The sequence below is a fragment of the Aplidium turbinatum genome, chromosome 10, assembly GCF_918807975.1.
Source record: "Aplidium turbinatum chromosome 10, kaAplTurb1.1, whole genome shotgun sequence".
Taxonomy (NCBI): Eukaryota; Metazoa; Chordata; class Ascidiacea; order Aplousobranchia; family Polyclinidae; genus Aplidium; species Aplidium turbinatum.
In genome coordinates, this window is record NC_137481.1 from 11,061,421 (window position 1) to 11,077,385 (window position 15,965).

Sequence of the window (15,965 nt, forward strand, 5' to 3'; positions counted from 1 at the left end):
AGTTTTTTAAGCTATTTATTTGAGCATGGATAAAAATATTCCCATGGCTGACTTAACATTCAATGACCCTGTATCCAGTTCGTCTACTGTCACTGCGGCAGAGCAGAATGCTGCACCACAATGGTGCGATCAATGTCGCCAACATGCACATGTAAGTTGATTTTTGAGTGGACTTGTAGCAGCTTTTCAAAATGTTATTAATTCAGCAACCTTGTGACCAGATGTATTGCCTACAGGAAATAAACCATTACCAATAAGTGCTAATAAAGTTGAGCAATTATTTTAATGTTTTTATTGCCATTATTTCTTCAAAACCTTGAGGGTCAACTTAACTGGAGGGTACAATGGTCAGTTTGGTCACATGTCAACTAATAAATGGTTCAACATTGTGGAAGTCTCACATTGTATGTTATTTTCTAGAAATTTTTACATATGTGCTGTTTGTAAATTTTTTTACATTTGTTTTCACTTTTGCTTTACAGAAAGCTGATCAGCGGTATCAGAAGACTTTCAATATGATAAAGAAAAAGATTATTTTTACAGAGTAAGTAATAAGTAATTTATTAACTTTATGGTTGTGTACATGTAGTTACAGTATAATAATATATAAACAACACATTTTTCATATTGGTTTGTTATGTATTGGTTTCACTGCTTTACAAAGCAAACAGTTTCTGTACAGCCTACTATGTTCTTACCCTAAGTCCACTTCACGAATGCTGGATGCATACCAGGAACGAAACTCATTCATTTCTATATCATACAGCACAGCCGAAATTAGTTAAATCATATGGCATGCATAAACCGTTTTATTGCGTCAGATTCCTAAATGCCAAATCATGGGATAACCTCATACAGATAATAGTTGCATAATTATGTTGGTTAAATGCACAAAAACCTTGGAAAGTTGACCATCCAATTTATCTGTAAAGCTGTCTGTATATCTAATATTTGATTGATTTTTTTATTTTTTCCTGTTTTATAAACAAATATACCATATTTTGTGAACTACTTAAAGATGATTTATTTGAAGCAATCTCATTGGAATGTATGCACAAGCAAAGGAACAACTTGAAGATTCACAACAACGAATCAAAACACTGGAACAAGAAAACAAAAGAAAAGAGATAGATAATCAATTGATTAAAGCACAGTTGAAGGTATGACTACGACATCCAGTATTTGAATATTTAAAGCATTTCCTTGGCTATTAAACCTCAAGTTTTATTATTAACGGATTACTGAGTAATTGATTGCTCCGTTTCAAAGTTTTATTATTAACGGATTACTGAGTAATTGATTGCTCCGTTTCAACTTTTGATTGTTAACCCTTGCAAGAGTTTGTTGTGTTTTCAGTGCCGGTATTTTTTTGTTATAGTTTCTTGCTTGTTCAACATCCACATTTCTGTCATTTAAAAATGTTTCCTGAACTTTTTGTCTTGAAGTGTTTATAGCACAGTCGTATGTCATGCCATCTTGGGCTTATTTTTCAGTCGGTTTTAGCTGATAAGAATCCCACCCTGTTGGACCAACAAACTAAAGAAATCGAGCTGTTAAAGCAAGTTAATGGGAACTTGAATGATCAAATTAAGAGCATAGAAGTGAGTAAAGCATGAGCTTTTGGTGTTGTTTAAACTATTTCACATTCGTCAATGTCATTGGTTGCGTTATAAATACAAGATAATAGCAAATACAACTAAGGATGTGCCGATTAATCGGCACATCCCTAAATACAACTCCACTTCCCCTGTCATCTTTGCTGGGAGAAGTATGGACGCTTTTGCGTTTTATTTTAATAAATTATTTCTTGTTTGTTAAGATGACGAAAAAAATGTTGGAAGACAAAATCGTTGAACTAAGGGAGGAAATTGGACTAATTGATACTAATTGGAAAAAGCACAACAAAGCAAAGGATCAGTAAGTCCGGCTTATTTTTTTTTACCATGTTAGTCTATGCTCAGTACTTGTGGATTAAATACTACAAAGATTAAATAAAAATTGTATAGTGAACGGCTGCATTGTATTTCCATGCATTTTTTTTTCAGGTTAACGAAGGAAGTAGCAAAGCAGAAAAAGCTTGTTCAGACTTTAGAAAAGGATAATGCCGTATTAAACAAGAAAAACGAAGCTTTACAAGAACGTATCAGAAATCGAAGAAATAGAGGTCGGTACTGGCTGCTTTGTGATTTGAAACCAACTGAGAAGCTTTTTGTAAACGACGCCATGATTTGTATCTCCAATTTTGAAAAGCTTTCTTTGTTTGTTTTGAGTTAAATGACCACAAACCGACGGATTATAATAGTTCCTGCTTGAATTGTAGTGCTGCTGTAAAGCTTCTGCCTGTAACACGAACCTGCTTCAAGATTTGTAGCCGTATTTTATGTCGTTGTATGTGATCATCCTTTTTATTTTTTTACACGATACAAGCTTTAGTTGTAGAGAAGAAAATAGTATAAAATTTATTTTGCAAATTATCTAAAATTTTGTTGTCTTTTCTTCCTCCCTTCGTTACAAACTTAACAAGAGGCATCATTTAGCTTCCGGGTCATTTTCCCAAACCACCGATTCTGAGCACAACGTCACTGTGCCTTCTGACGACCCTCAAAAAGCCGAAGACGGAGCCCAGCATGGCGAGGTGTTCAAGTCACCTCTGCCAGAAAAAAAGAAAAAGTTAAGAAAAAAGCATCGCAAGTCGCTCACTACCGATCCGAGCGATGATGATGACAGTAAGATTTTTTTCTTTCCGGCTAGAAAAAACCCGTCCTTTTAGTATATGAGTCGTTGCAGACGCTGAATCAATGTGAAAAATGTGGAATTTTGGCAAGCTGTATTACAGTTTCTCATACTATTGTGTGTTGTTGAAGACGAAGTTGTTTAACAGAATTATGTTTAAATATTTAATCCAAATCGCTTCATTTTTTAAGAAATTTTAGTTGTCCGAATCCATGAAATTGTTTTTTGTGTTGATCAAAGGTAACCACAAGACAGTCGACAAGCCGGTCATCCGAGCCCACATTAGGGGAATGCCCAGCAGTGGTGGTGACGTGTCGTCTGACGTACCTGCTGAAACAATGACCAATGAAAAAAGACATGACGTACGCATCATTTTGTAGCTTGTTATCCAACTGTGTATTGATTGCAAGTGCTTGTATACAAATACCCTTAAACTAACGTTAGTTATCTATAGCAATACTTAAGAAAGAGAAAATATTTTCCGACAGCATTCAAACTTGATAATACGAATCGGAAACATGTCTCAGAATTCTCTTCTTGAGACGATTAAAGAATATTTTTATAGTATTTTTGAAGAGTATCGTTTTATTTCAAGCACAGCTTAATTTGAAGAGTGAAGTATTCCCTTATATTTTTTGGGTCCAAACTTTACTGTTCATATCGGTTGCAAATAAAATCAGTTTTGAAAATTTGAAAAAACAAAACAGTTTGAAGCACTAGTGATAGTAACGCTTCATCTCCATTCAATGTCAGTCTCAAGATGAAAACGAAAAGAAAGATGAGACTCCACATCTTGCTGACGTCACCAGTCCTCCGATGAAAACCGTGTTGGTTGCCACGGTCTCGATGAAAGCCAGGATTCTAGAGAAGAAAAAGCAGGTAAGCAACGTTGATAAAGCTGGTCCAAATCAAATCGTTAGCTACTCGTGTTTGTTTGAGTGTACGACTGTACGTGAGCTGTTGCTATTTACCGATTCAGCCGGAAACAAGAAATGTGGGCATTTGAAACAGCCCTGCATGGGTTGAAGAACATTTTAAAATGTTGCCTGCTTTCTCGTGTATCTTTCCTTAATGCGTAATGACTGGAGGTAGTCGTTTATACTTTGCTTGTTTTAACGTGGTTGTCTTCTAAGGTTTTGCTTGCTATGTCTGTAAATCCACTTTTCAAATTATCTTATTTTTGTTTTGATGGTCAGAGGGCGCTAAGGAGCTTCCTACATCACCCCACTGGAACACAATTGAAGGAAATACAATCAATTGTCAGTTCACTTCAAAATGACACTTTCTTGGTCGAGGAAGAGATTTCAAAGTTTTGCAGAAGACATTGTTTGATTGGACACGAACGTCAAGTTGTGAAAAAATTGATTAGCTTGCATAAAGTAAGTTGGTTAGTTGCAATATTTTACGGAAAAACAAAAATGCGAAAAATAGTCCTTTTAATCTCGAAAATGGACTACCAGCGTTTTAATGTCTTGAAATCATCGGAGATGCCACTGGTTCACGTTTAAAAAACAAACAACAATTCATATCACCTCGGCCTCATAAGCGTTCATGATTCACGGAATGTTTGCGATAACAGCTTTTGTGAGCGTGAGTTTGTTTATTTGTTTAGAATGTAGCCTAAAACAAAAATCAGTCGGATTGAAGAAAACTGATCGGCTGAAATTTAGAAAACAAATTATAAATGCGTAATTCCAGTCTATAGACTGTTTAGTTATTTGTAATCTGCGATTGCCTACACCACGTAGAAATGCTTCGCAGAACCTGCACGTTAAAAAACAAAACCCGATGATGATGATAACAAGTTTTCGTTTCACTTCAACCAAAAACGACTTAAAATCAGAAATGTCACTAAGTATTCAAAGCACTAGTTTTTGTCGTTATTTCATGCCCAAGTGGCGTAACGGTGTTAAAAATGCTAACAACGCCTTTTGTTCTTGCAGAAATCGGCAGACAATAAAACAGTCGCTGCGCTGCAACAATTCCTTCAAGGGAACTCAACAGGTGATTCATCATCCGCCGCTGAACAATCGAGTCAAGAGAGAATAACAACATTGGTTCCATCAAAAGCTGCTGAAAACAGCAGCATACTAAACGAAGCCAGTTCCATGGATGTTCATATACAAGTTGCTTCTAACATCATGGAAACCGACCAAATACCAAAACCCGATGAACAGTCGGACGACACTGACCTACCAGTTTCAAAAAAGACTGATGTTGACCCACTTGAGGCAAACGGTAGTGACGCAACTGAAAAGAGAGCGGAAATAGAGCAACGTCATACCAACAGCAACTCTCCGTTGCGCGGAGGAATAAGTATCTTTTCTTCTGATGACGATGACAATGAAGACATAACTGCCCAAATTAATTCAATCAGTATTAAAAAGTCCGACACAGCCAGTCTTTGTAAGCGACAGTCGCCAGTGAGGAGGAGATCTCGCTCTTTAAGCAAAAGCTTATCCGAAAGCGGCCATGATGTTGATAACAAATCGCCGTCTTCACCTGTTAAGCCTCCCTCACAAAGTCGCACCATGCGCACTCGCTCTATCAGTAAATCTTTGTCGGAAGCCTCGAATCCGACTGAGGCTCAAGATCTTGCTTTACCGGATACGTTTGTTGCTGATGCAGAAGATGAGAAGATGCAGGAAAACATAAGATGCAGGAAAACTGAGAAGATGCAGGAAAATTCGTCCGATCTACCCCACACCCAGCCGAGTGTTTTTGTCTCTTCCAAATCTCCCACGGATCTTTCAAAGTCCACAGATGCTTCGAGCAAAGATACGAAGAACACTGAAGTTGAAGAATCTGGTGCAAATAAGAACATGTCCCATATCTCTGCCATTACAACAGCTTTTATTCATCCAATTGAAGAAGACGAAAGCATGGCATGTGATTCAGTTAACGCCAAAACAGACGAAGCATTGCAGTTTTCAACAGCAAAGAAACGTAAAGCTAGGTCTGATGGGAAAGTGAAAGCTTCGAAAAAATTAAAAGTGATTTCTAGAAAGCCCCCTCATGCCCACGAAACGGAGAAAAAGAAAAATGTCCATACATCTTCCAAAAATCCTGAAAAAGAAAAGAAGAATGCTAAACCTTATGCAAGCAGTGATAAAGATGAGAAATTAGAGGGAATTGCTGATGAATGTATTGAAACGCCACAATCATCACTGCAAAAACACCCGATCTTGAGCAGCATGAAATCTTTACCGTTTACTGTAGGTAGTCTCAGTCCCAACACATTTTCTCCTAAATCACTGGATGGAAATTTTAAATTTCTACCGAAAATGGACGACGTTTTATCTGAAGATGACGTATCAGTCGGTGGTCATTCCGAAGAAGAAGCTATTTCAAGAGTACCAGAACTTCTTGAGCTGAGTGACATATTGCAAGATATGGCTGAACTGATACCAACATTACCACTATCCCCCCTTCGTAGCGTTGAAATTTCTGCACCAAGTCTTAAAAATGACGATTCGTTTTGTCCAAGGACGGAAGAAGCCTTTTCCGCGGATGAATGTGCTGCTTCTGCCAGTCAAAGTAAAGCGGATGAAGATAGCCGGTCATCCGTCTCACCAAGTGCCGACCTCTGTACTGCCTTCAGTTTCTCATCAAGTACCACTGAACCAACAACATTCCAGAAGATGTCAAACACAAAGTCCAAGAATTTTAAGAAACTAACAGCGCAAAGAAGCACTTTGTCGAGTTTGGCTGAAGACACAAGGCAAGGAAGTGCGTTTAACATCAGCGATACCCCCCGGAGGTTCAGCTGTGAAGCCCCTGTCCAAGCCAGGCCCATCCCAACTATGAAGCCGGTGACGAAAGCACAGTCCCTCGATCCTGCACTTTTGGGAGATTTTTCTAACGTGAGCTCTCCCTATAATACCAGCTCCAGTGTGTCCACGGAGTCCTTAGCTTCCGGCAGAGAAAACCCTCCAGTTTCTCTCACCGTCTTGACACATAAAACATCTGGTCCTTTCAAGGTGGTTGCTTCGAATTCACTTACTACTGACGACAATGTTGAGCCTGACCGCTTAAATGTTGTCACAACTACTCATAATTTTGTTGATAAAGAAGAAAAGTCCTGTGCGGTTAACTCCTCTGAAGCTACATCAGGGAAAGTACACGGAGGAAAGGGTTTCCTTCCAACAGTTGAAGACTGTGACTGGGTATCGGCAGCCGAAGAGCAGGTTTTGCCTGTGCTGACCGACCGAAACGTCGGGCTTTCTGCTGAAGAAGACCTTCCCGTACCAGAGGAGTGCTTAATGTGTCCAATAGATGAAGACAATTTTCTGTCTCCGCTGGATGAGGTCGTCTTGCTTTCTCCAATAAAAGATCCTATACGGGAACAAAACTCACCATCTGAAGCGAAAGAATTTAACTTGCATCAAGATGAAATTAATGAGGTTGAAATGCATCAACAAGAAGAACAGAATTTATCTCATGGAGAGAAATCAGACACCAAAAATCTTGAAGTTAGTTCTTCACCTCCCTCAGGAGAAGCCGTGGCTATCCAAACTGCCAAACAAGCTCGTGTGTCTGTCAGGTTAACTCGATTACCTTCTGAAGCATTACAAAACACTGCCACTTGTTCTCCGACTATAAATTGTGATAATGCGTCGTGTTTAACCCAAACAAATGATGACAGTAATAACAGAGGCCACTCTCCTGAAAGACCTAGTCGAAAAGACGTGTTTCAAGCAGGGTCAAATCAAACCGCTAGTAAAACAAGCCCATCTTCCCAAGCGGCAATATTGGAATCAGTGCAAAGTTTCGGCGTCTTAGATCCTGTGAAGAAGAAGTTTCCTGTATTACCTGCGGTCACGGTGAGAATTCTCGGACGAAAACTATATGGTTGTGTACTATGTAGTGAGCCAACAGTATCATCAATGTGGTTTGTTTCAATATGTATCTCCCCAGACAGCAAACGACTATGTGCTGTAGGTCTTGCAACGATATCTTTATGACTTTACCAAAAACTAAAGTATGTTAGTGACAACTCCACTCAACAAACGTCACAATGATAATATACAAAAATGCCTTAAACGTAAACAAATGGTTGCCGTATATACTCGAGTATAGGTCGATCTCGTGTATAAGTCGAACCCCTACTTTTGAGCTGAAAATCGGTGATATTTCCTTCTCCCGTGTATAAATCGAATAGCTTATTCCCGACATTACCATTCGATGGTTGATCTAAGTATTGGCATTGACATACGCTGAGGAAATTTCTAAGTAGAGCTTAGAGTAACTTACGCTGCTGGAATAGTCACGTATTCACGACAATAATAAGTAAACCAGCTAAATTAGACGCGCTATTTTCAACGAGGTCTTTCCGCTGTGAGATCAATATGATTCAACAGAATTCATTGATTTGTTATCAGACGCACGAGAATCGAAATCCTCTCATTAACACATGAAAATTAGCACGGCCTTCCTGTATTTAATGGTCTTGGTCGCAGATATTGCCTGCATTAACGACGTCTCTTACCGCTGTTATCACCTAGCCAACCTGACATCATTGTTTTATGCGGCCGCTAAGGTTTGACGTCAACTTCAACGATCATGGAATATTACGCAATAATAACTATTGTATCCAACACGCAAAAATAAAAAATTGATCGCTTAAAACAGTACTTTTTGCTGTTTTGTCTCGTGCTTTGCATATCGCTCAACAAGTGTATGAAGTAAAGAATTGACAAGAAATCATTAAGTTTGAAAATTAAGTTTGAATCACTGCAAATGAACGTATTCAAAACTTTTACTTTTGAATAGGCCGACGCCATTTCACAATCGGGAATCTACGTCGGCAATGCTTTTGCCGCAGCAAAAATGCATTATTTTTGAAGGCTGCCGAGCTGGAAACAACAGCTTGTCCCGTGTAAAAGTCTAACCTGCCTTTTTGAGGTGAAAATCACTCGCGAAAATCTCGACCTATGCTCGAGTATTAAATACACAGTTGGCCTTTTGGAAATATTCTGCTTCGCTGTTTTTCCTCTCAAACTACTCAACAGAAATCTTGAAATGCATTGTTTTTGTTTTACAGATCATTCAGTGGTTAGCTGCCATGGCTAGTCATGCTTCCGAAGAGACTCCAGAATGTGTCCTCACTCCTTATTTGGATGTCATGGATGACGTAGGAGATTTAGGGATAAAAGATCTCCTGCCGGACTCCGAGTACCGCTTTGTTATGATGGTGGTTGCTGTCGATGAGCTTCGTAGTGAACGCGGGAAGGGAATAACTGAGGCTCATGTCATTCCAACTGCTTTGAAAATCCTGTGCAAGTAAGTTAGTGGCGATTTTTTTGCAATGTTACAGCTTTGTTTTTGCGTATTGCGGTAGTATGGCGCAGAGGATAAGGCGCTCGCTTTTCAAGCATGCGATTCCTGGCTCAAGCAGATTGTTGAAAGAAACACGTTCAGCTCGAGTGCTCCACCCTACATGTAATAAACTGGCGTAGTTGCTGAAAGAAATGCGGACGCGAGAAAGAAACCGGTTCCCTACTGTCATTAATGCCGAAGGCTTAACACATGAGCCTGAGTCTTTTTTTCCATACTCCGATGCTTGGTCTCAAGTATGGGGATTACCTTTACAGTACTTGACACGGATATTGTGCTTTGCTCAGGTATGGGAAGTCAATTTCCACATCTCCATCGATTTGTAAAGATGACGGTGCAATACGCAAAGTGATATCGCCTATTTTGACTTATGGTCGCCTGAACAAAGCTCAGACTGCCTCTCTTGTCAGAATATTTGTCAGCTTGTGTCGTAGCGTTGGTTGTGCGCGTGGTCCCATTGACATCTGTCGCTACGTATCCTTGGCAAAGTCATTCGGTGACATCAGCCACATTCTTTATGATTGCATCGCGTGCTACCCAGCAGCGTTCTCAAAGCACTTCCCACATTCTGGAAAATTAGGTAGGTTTGTTATGATAACTCTCCGGTTGGCTAAAGTTATCTTTTTGAACATGGTTTCAACGTCTTGTGACGATTATGTAATGTATGTAAACACCGTGACATATGCTGGATGGTGGTTGTGCTTTGAAATATGTTTCTTTATCTCGACATGAATATCTGTTTAACTTATTTGATTGTGCATGTACTGGAGAGATTGTTTTCTGCCCTCAACTGCCATTAAATCGTTCTATTCAAATCATATATTTTATTATTTGCAGTGATTTATACCATGATGTTTCAAGCGGAAAAATATTTTATGGACAACAAGCGTCCGGAGTTCAAGGAAAACATTCGCTGCTATGTGAGTAAAGTGTTGGATATAGATAAGATGTTGGTTAATGTCTGCAGACGTTGAATCAATGTCAAAATGGGTCAATTTTTGCTTTTAGAACGGACATTGGTGATTTGTATTAACCCATTGCGCTGCTTTGTCAGATTCATCTCCTTGAAAAGATGGTCGGTTGGAGTGATGATGAAAATACTTCTCGATTAGTGGAAGGAAAACATCCCGACTCTCGGTGGAAGAAGATCTTCGACACTTGTGTCTTTAACATCGAACATGCAAAATTGCACAGGGAGGAATACACCAAGATCGTGGATGGATTGTCAAAAATGGATGTCATGAATCTGGTTGTGGAAGACATGGATGACGTTTTTCTATCTTTGGAGTTTCTTGCTCATGAAAAAAGCTTGACATTCGTCACAGCTGAGGTGAGACGCCCTTTGTTGTATTCTTTATAAAGAGCTCTGGTCTACTCCATTTGAGGACCTCATCGTGCTCTGCTGTAACCCCCAAAGCATCACGGAAGCTCTTGCTTTACTGAACTTAGCCACTTTTCATGTAGAATGTTTCGTTTTCATTTTATTCATAAAGTTTATTTTGGTTGCCTCTGCTGTTAATCAAACAGCTTGATTTCACCGTCTCCGTATAACTCAACTACAGGTTATTGAAAAGAAGTTTTGGCTTTGGTTGAACGAGTGGTCTCGGAGTTTAATCACGCAGCCGACAGACAATGATGAAAATAAACCAGGTGTGACACGACTCGGTGCATGTTCTTTTTTTTTTTTTATGAAGTTAAAATCTAAATCTAAAATCGCGAACACCACAAGAAAAGACTTGCTCAGTGATTTATTGCGTTGAGATTAACGTGTGGTAATAAGGTTGTCGGCTGCATGGCCGGGTATTCTTAGTCTGATTCCACAGCCCCAATAGTGATGTGTTGTACCTACACTCAGGGGCGTTGACAGGGGGGTCTAGGTGGTACTTTTGGACCAGGGCGGAATATTTAAGGTGTCCGGATTTAAAAAATTCCCCGCGACTTCAAACATTATCAAGATCTTAATATAATCAGATCTAAAGGAATTGCCATCAGAGGTTAAAACAGCCATTTCAGCCGTCAGATGGTAAAGTACCGGGCCCACTTCAGCTCTCTGGTGGTAAAATAGCCACTTCTGCCACCAAACAGTAAAATAAGAATTTAGTTTAGTATAGTGATTTTCCTAACCACAAATATTACCCGAAACACGAATTTCAAAATAAACAGGCTAATATTTGTTCAAACTCAAATACTGAAATGGCACTGGTAAGAAGATTACTATCCCTAATTCTGCACTAAAAGTTAGACCAAAACCGCTTTTCAGATTGCAGCAATCAGCAAATGTTTGACCTAGGCCCAAACACCTTTCCCAAATCAAATTGAAAACTTTTTGACTGTCTGCAGTGCCGAAAATTTTCTTCTAGTCAGCCTAGAATGACCAGTGAAACATCAATGGAATCAGGAAGTAATACTCTAGCGCCATGTGACAAATAAAAGTTCAAAAAAGCAACCGCTAGATGGAGATAGTGAGTTTTGCGGTTCAAGAAATTTTAAGATTGCGCAAGATTTGTTAAATGACCAATGCTTAAACGACATCAATAAAAGTTTGTACACAGCCTTTATATTCATAACTTCATCGATGAAGGGGGCATGAAAATAAATTGGTACTGGGCCTGAGAAATCTTGTCAACGGCCCTGCCTACACTAGATGTGACTGCACAAAATTCTGAGCTGCAAAACAATTTTAAACTATAAAGTGTCATCCCGACTGCATCATTCAGAGCATATTGTGGGGACGAAAGCAAGTACCTCTACGTGGTCGTCCCCGCAAGTACCGACTCTGGGAAACTAAACTTGCTACAACTGTCGCTATAAAGTTAAGTAGAGCATATTGACAAGCATTGTATTATCGGAGCAAATCAGACGTTTTTATGTGCGAAAAGCTGATTTTTCTGTCTTGGTCAATGCCATCAACCGCTGTTGATTCTTTCCAGTATCGGACGCGTGTATGATGGCTACCTTGCGTGGCTTGTCGTCAGTGCTATCAGTTATCGTGGCGAGGCAGCAAACGCGCCACCCCGGCCAACCAGTTGTCAACCAAGCGGTGTCCTACTTTGAAACCCTTTGCATGGTGTTGCGTAACTTATCCACTCGGTATTTGAAGATAGGTGAGTCTGTTATTAACTGTTGGGATATTCGATTCTGATGATAGATGACGCGGGTCCACTATATTTCCTGTGTTATGCGCCACAACTTATTTACAAAGCTTGATGTAAACCGGCTTGGTGAATTTAGTTTGATTTTTGTGACTTACAAGTTTTCGTGCGAATGAAATGTTGATGTAACAATTTGTTTTCAGCTCCTTGTCACGTGCAATGTTCCGTCGCCATCACCGTTCTACGATTGTTCGTTTGCAAACCACAAACCGCGTACATGGCTGTCAATGCCTGGCTTGTTGCAACCCGGGACGCTTGCTCGATGAGCGTAGCCGCTGGAAAAAAGCAGAAGCATCCGTTTCTCCCTCAGTTGGTCGTTCTTTGTCCAGAGAAAACCCTTCGCAATTACGTCCATAGGATTGAGAACGTCACAAAACCGCAGAGAATGTTATCCGATACCACGTCAATCAAGACATTACTGTGGGGCCGATCTTGAGTCTTCCGATAAGCGACGAATTCATTCTGTTGACATTTGTTATATTGTCATACATTGACTCATTTGTTTTGCTGCTTATTTTTTGAACCAAATTAGTTCCACTGTGACATTACATGAAGTAAAAACATAACAATCAACTGATTGTAACGTTATTTCAGCTAAACAAATGGCAAGTTACCATCTACGACTTATTTGAAGACCAGACAAATTGTCTGTACAGTACATGCAACCGTGTATTCATAATTATAGAGGCATGAGGTCTCAGCAGTATGTATTGTATATAGATATACAGTACAACCATTGCATACAGATATTACGCAATCACCGTAGCGGAATTAGAATCTGAAATCACAAGTTTCACAAACCCTGAAATTAGAGGCGAAAAACGAACAAGGAATACGGCAGTGAGTGGCGCAATCGCAACCCAGACAGCAAAATCCGTCACTTTTACATTGATTCAACGCGGCAGCGTAAAAATAACGGATTTTATTTATTTGACAAAAGGCTAATGAAAAAGTCACTCAAAGGGCACAAGTGTTAATAGACGTGAGTGTGATTTTTGGCAGAGGAACGGAGATATACAATGAGTGGTTGTAAGCTGCAGCACATAACCATTAACCAATGTGAAGAGACGAGATCCATAAATACAGATAAAATCATTTGACTCAAAGCATCCCAAAAATCTGTCCTTTGTATATACGCAGACGTGAAGGAAGGATTTTGGCGATCGTAACAGATGCAAACTTGAAAACAAAACAGTACAACGTTTGAAAAACAACAAATTTTGAACGTAATTCATGGTAACTAAAAGGAAAACGTCAAGTTCAGAAAATATTGTATCGAGATATTGTCAAATAGCCTATTGACTAAACGTAGCCTTTATGTTGCACGCACTTAGAAAACCGTTTCAGCGTAGCCACATGTAAAAAGGCAACGGTTGCCAGCTGAGTTGCAGGTCATCGCAAAACAAAATAATTCTGTGGTCAAGAAACAACACACATGACCTGTGACCATCACAGCAATCTATGTACAGCACACGGCAACGTATAGCTAGTTTGAATCCTCTAGTAGGATAGAGAGTAGAGACAGCATTTAGCTTGCTGTGCAACAACTGCGACAATATTGCAGGATTGGGAAGTCACGGAAATAACCCCCCTAGATTACTGCTGTCGGGGGAATTGAGTGATTGTTTTGATAATCTTAGAAACTAACACAGGCTCACTAATTCAAACACCCAACCGGCGTCCTCCACTAACATCTGGACACCACTCTGCAGGCAATAACACTGCATCATGCTGTGAGGTGCGTCCACACAACGGTGGGAAGTTTTGTGGTAAATGGAACTGCGGTAAGCGCGGTCATGTCTAATCAGGTGATGTTGGTGTCGCTGAGTCACTGGTTACTACCCAAGTGTCGTTTTCAGTGCTTACGTCAGGTGACTGGTTCAAAAAAGACGCTGACGGATAGCTTTCACCAGTCGAAGAAAAGTTTGCGTCACCGGATTGATCTGGTTTATTCCGGTTTGCTTCAATAACTTGAACTGAATCAACAGGAGGTTGACAGGGGAAATCCAATGCAAACGATTCTGAAGGGATGAAAGGCGAAGATGGATCGCCGATGGTGACTTCGCATTCCAATTCTTCCTCAACTACATCCTCTTCGAATGTAGGAACCATTTCAACATCAAGCTTCTGTTCGTCATAAAATGACTCTCTTTGTGTAGATTCTTCAACAATATCATCGTCTTCCATCAGCTCAGGAAAAGATAAAATCTTTGATTTAAGAAACTCATCATCAGCACTTTGATGTTGAGACACGCTCGTGGAAGTATCCGCAGACACATACTCAGACTCTGTACTCATTTCAGAAGTAAGAGATTTAGAGATGTTTTCAATTTCCTTTTTGAGCGAAAAATCAGATTGACTGGCAGTTATGACGTCGTCGTTTTCGGTTGATAACGTTTTTTTCGCTTTGGTCTGTCCTACTTCCTCAGTGTCTGTGACGGTTTTGATGTCTGTACCCAGCAAAGAGTCACTCTCAGGGAGTTTACTCTTGGCTTTCAAAAGACGTTCTCCTATTGCACTTATTACGTTTCCAGATGAGTGCACTTTCCCATCGTGTGCAAAAGATGATTGCGAATGAGGGCTGCCAATGGGTGGACCAGTGACCAGCAAGGATGTTGCAGAAGCTGTGTCACTGGACGTTTCTTTATGCACCTTTGAAAAGATATCATCAATCAACTTCGCAGGCACAACTTTTGCAGGTGTTTGGCCAGTAGGTGGAGAAGTTGCTGTTGGGCTCGGTTTGACAGGGGCAGTTTTCACCTTAGTTTCGCTGGTAAGAGCAGATACTACCGCTCCAGACAACGGCTGTGGTGGGCTTGGAGAATGCCGGATGCGTTTATCAGGAGATATTTTCGTCGCAGCAGTTGTGGATGGTGAATTAGTTGGAAGGTCTTTACTCGTTTGCGATTTTGAGGCAACTTCATGTTGTGGCGATTGGAGAGGTTCGTTTGTATCTATAGCTTCCTTGTGCACAGACTCGTCAATAATCATCATATCGTTATCACTATGGTCATCATCATTATTATTAATGTCTTCTGTTGCGGGTTCGGGTGTCGCTATTGACACAGGCTCAGGACTGTTGGCGGTAACTGGCTTCGACGGAGTAGAACCAGGTGAGCTTGAAATTTGTTGCTTCGATCCAGTTGGCGCCGCAGCTCCGCGATCTGCTGCTTGCGAGCAGGTTGTCATGTGTTTTGACCAGTGTTTGACTTGACAAGGATAGTCACAGTAACTGGTGTTCCAACAGCAATAGAATATTGCTTCCTTGCCGCAGTTGGCACACCACTGCTTCTTCTTCGTCTCTTCAATGGCTCGAGTCTTCTCGGCCTCACTCTTCCTCCTCGCGGCATCAAGCATGTGGCCTTTTTCTTTCTCGCAGCTTTGACGAATTTGTGCCATCTTCAAATCTGCAAAACATATTCGAGTTAAATCTACAACTGCGCATAAAGATTTCTTTGTGGCAATAGAGACTGTAAACAAAGATATTCATGTCAATTAAGCAAAAAAAGTGTTTAAATATATAAAATGTTTAAGTAAATCAATTAATCATAGATCACTCCACCAGATCCAGTTCAGTGGATGTTGACACTGGTGTATTTTATAGACCCTTCTTCGCAACTCAACTCTTTATTGCTTCATACAACTCGGGTATTTCTAATGTGCAGAGCTTCTATCTAACTCTAGTTTTTTGTTTTTCTCCTACTTCCAGATACGTTTCCCAGCTATAATATGTATTTCTCCGTA

General features: G+C 40.1%; 2 protein-coding genes across 3 annotated transcripts in view; one reads left to right on the forward strand and one right to left on the reverse strand.

Annotated features, from left to right (window-relative positions):
- On the forward strand, positions 1-12,788 carry LOC145777890 (uncharacterized). 2 transcript variants are annotated; one of them, XM_082589246.1, is made up of 18 exons: positions 1-151; positions 483-544; positions 1,034-1,160; positions 1,494-1,601; positions 1,820-1,917; positions 2,046-2,164; positions 2,538-2,726; positions 2,974-3,095; positions 3,487-3,612; positions 3,930-4,112; positions 4,677-7,556; positions 8,777-9,015; positions 9,357-9,649; positions 9,907-9,989; positions 10,124-10,399; positions 10,632-10,719; positions 12,000-12,173; positions 12,365-12,788. In XM_082589246.1, exons 1-18 carry the CDS (start codon positions 26-28, stop codon positions 12,655-12,657), a joined length of 5,586 nt encoding a protein of 1,861 aa, XP_082445372.1. In that variant the 5' UTR covers positions 1-25; the 3' UTR covers positions 12,658-12,788. The 2 variants fall into 2 exon arrangements, with proteins under 2 accessions (XP_082445372.1, XP_082445373.1); XM_082589247.1 differs by lacking the exons at positions 10,632-10,719; positions 12,365-12,788 and having other exon boundaries at positions 12,000-12,153.
- Positions 12,726-15,965, reverse strand: part of LOC145778954 (MYND-type zinc finger-containing chromatin reader ZMYND8-like) — a 17,643-nt gene continuing 14,403 nt past the window's right edge. Inside the window, exon 22 of the mRNA XM_082590541.1 lies at positions 12,726-15,628. Within this exon, the coding sequence (XP_082446667.1) occupies positions 14,022-15,628 (1,607 nt within the window). The 3' untranslated portion in view covers positions 12,726-14,021. The remainder of the gene's footprint in view (positions 15,629-15,965) is intronic.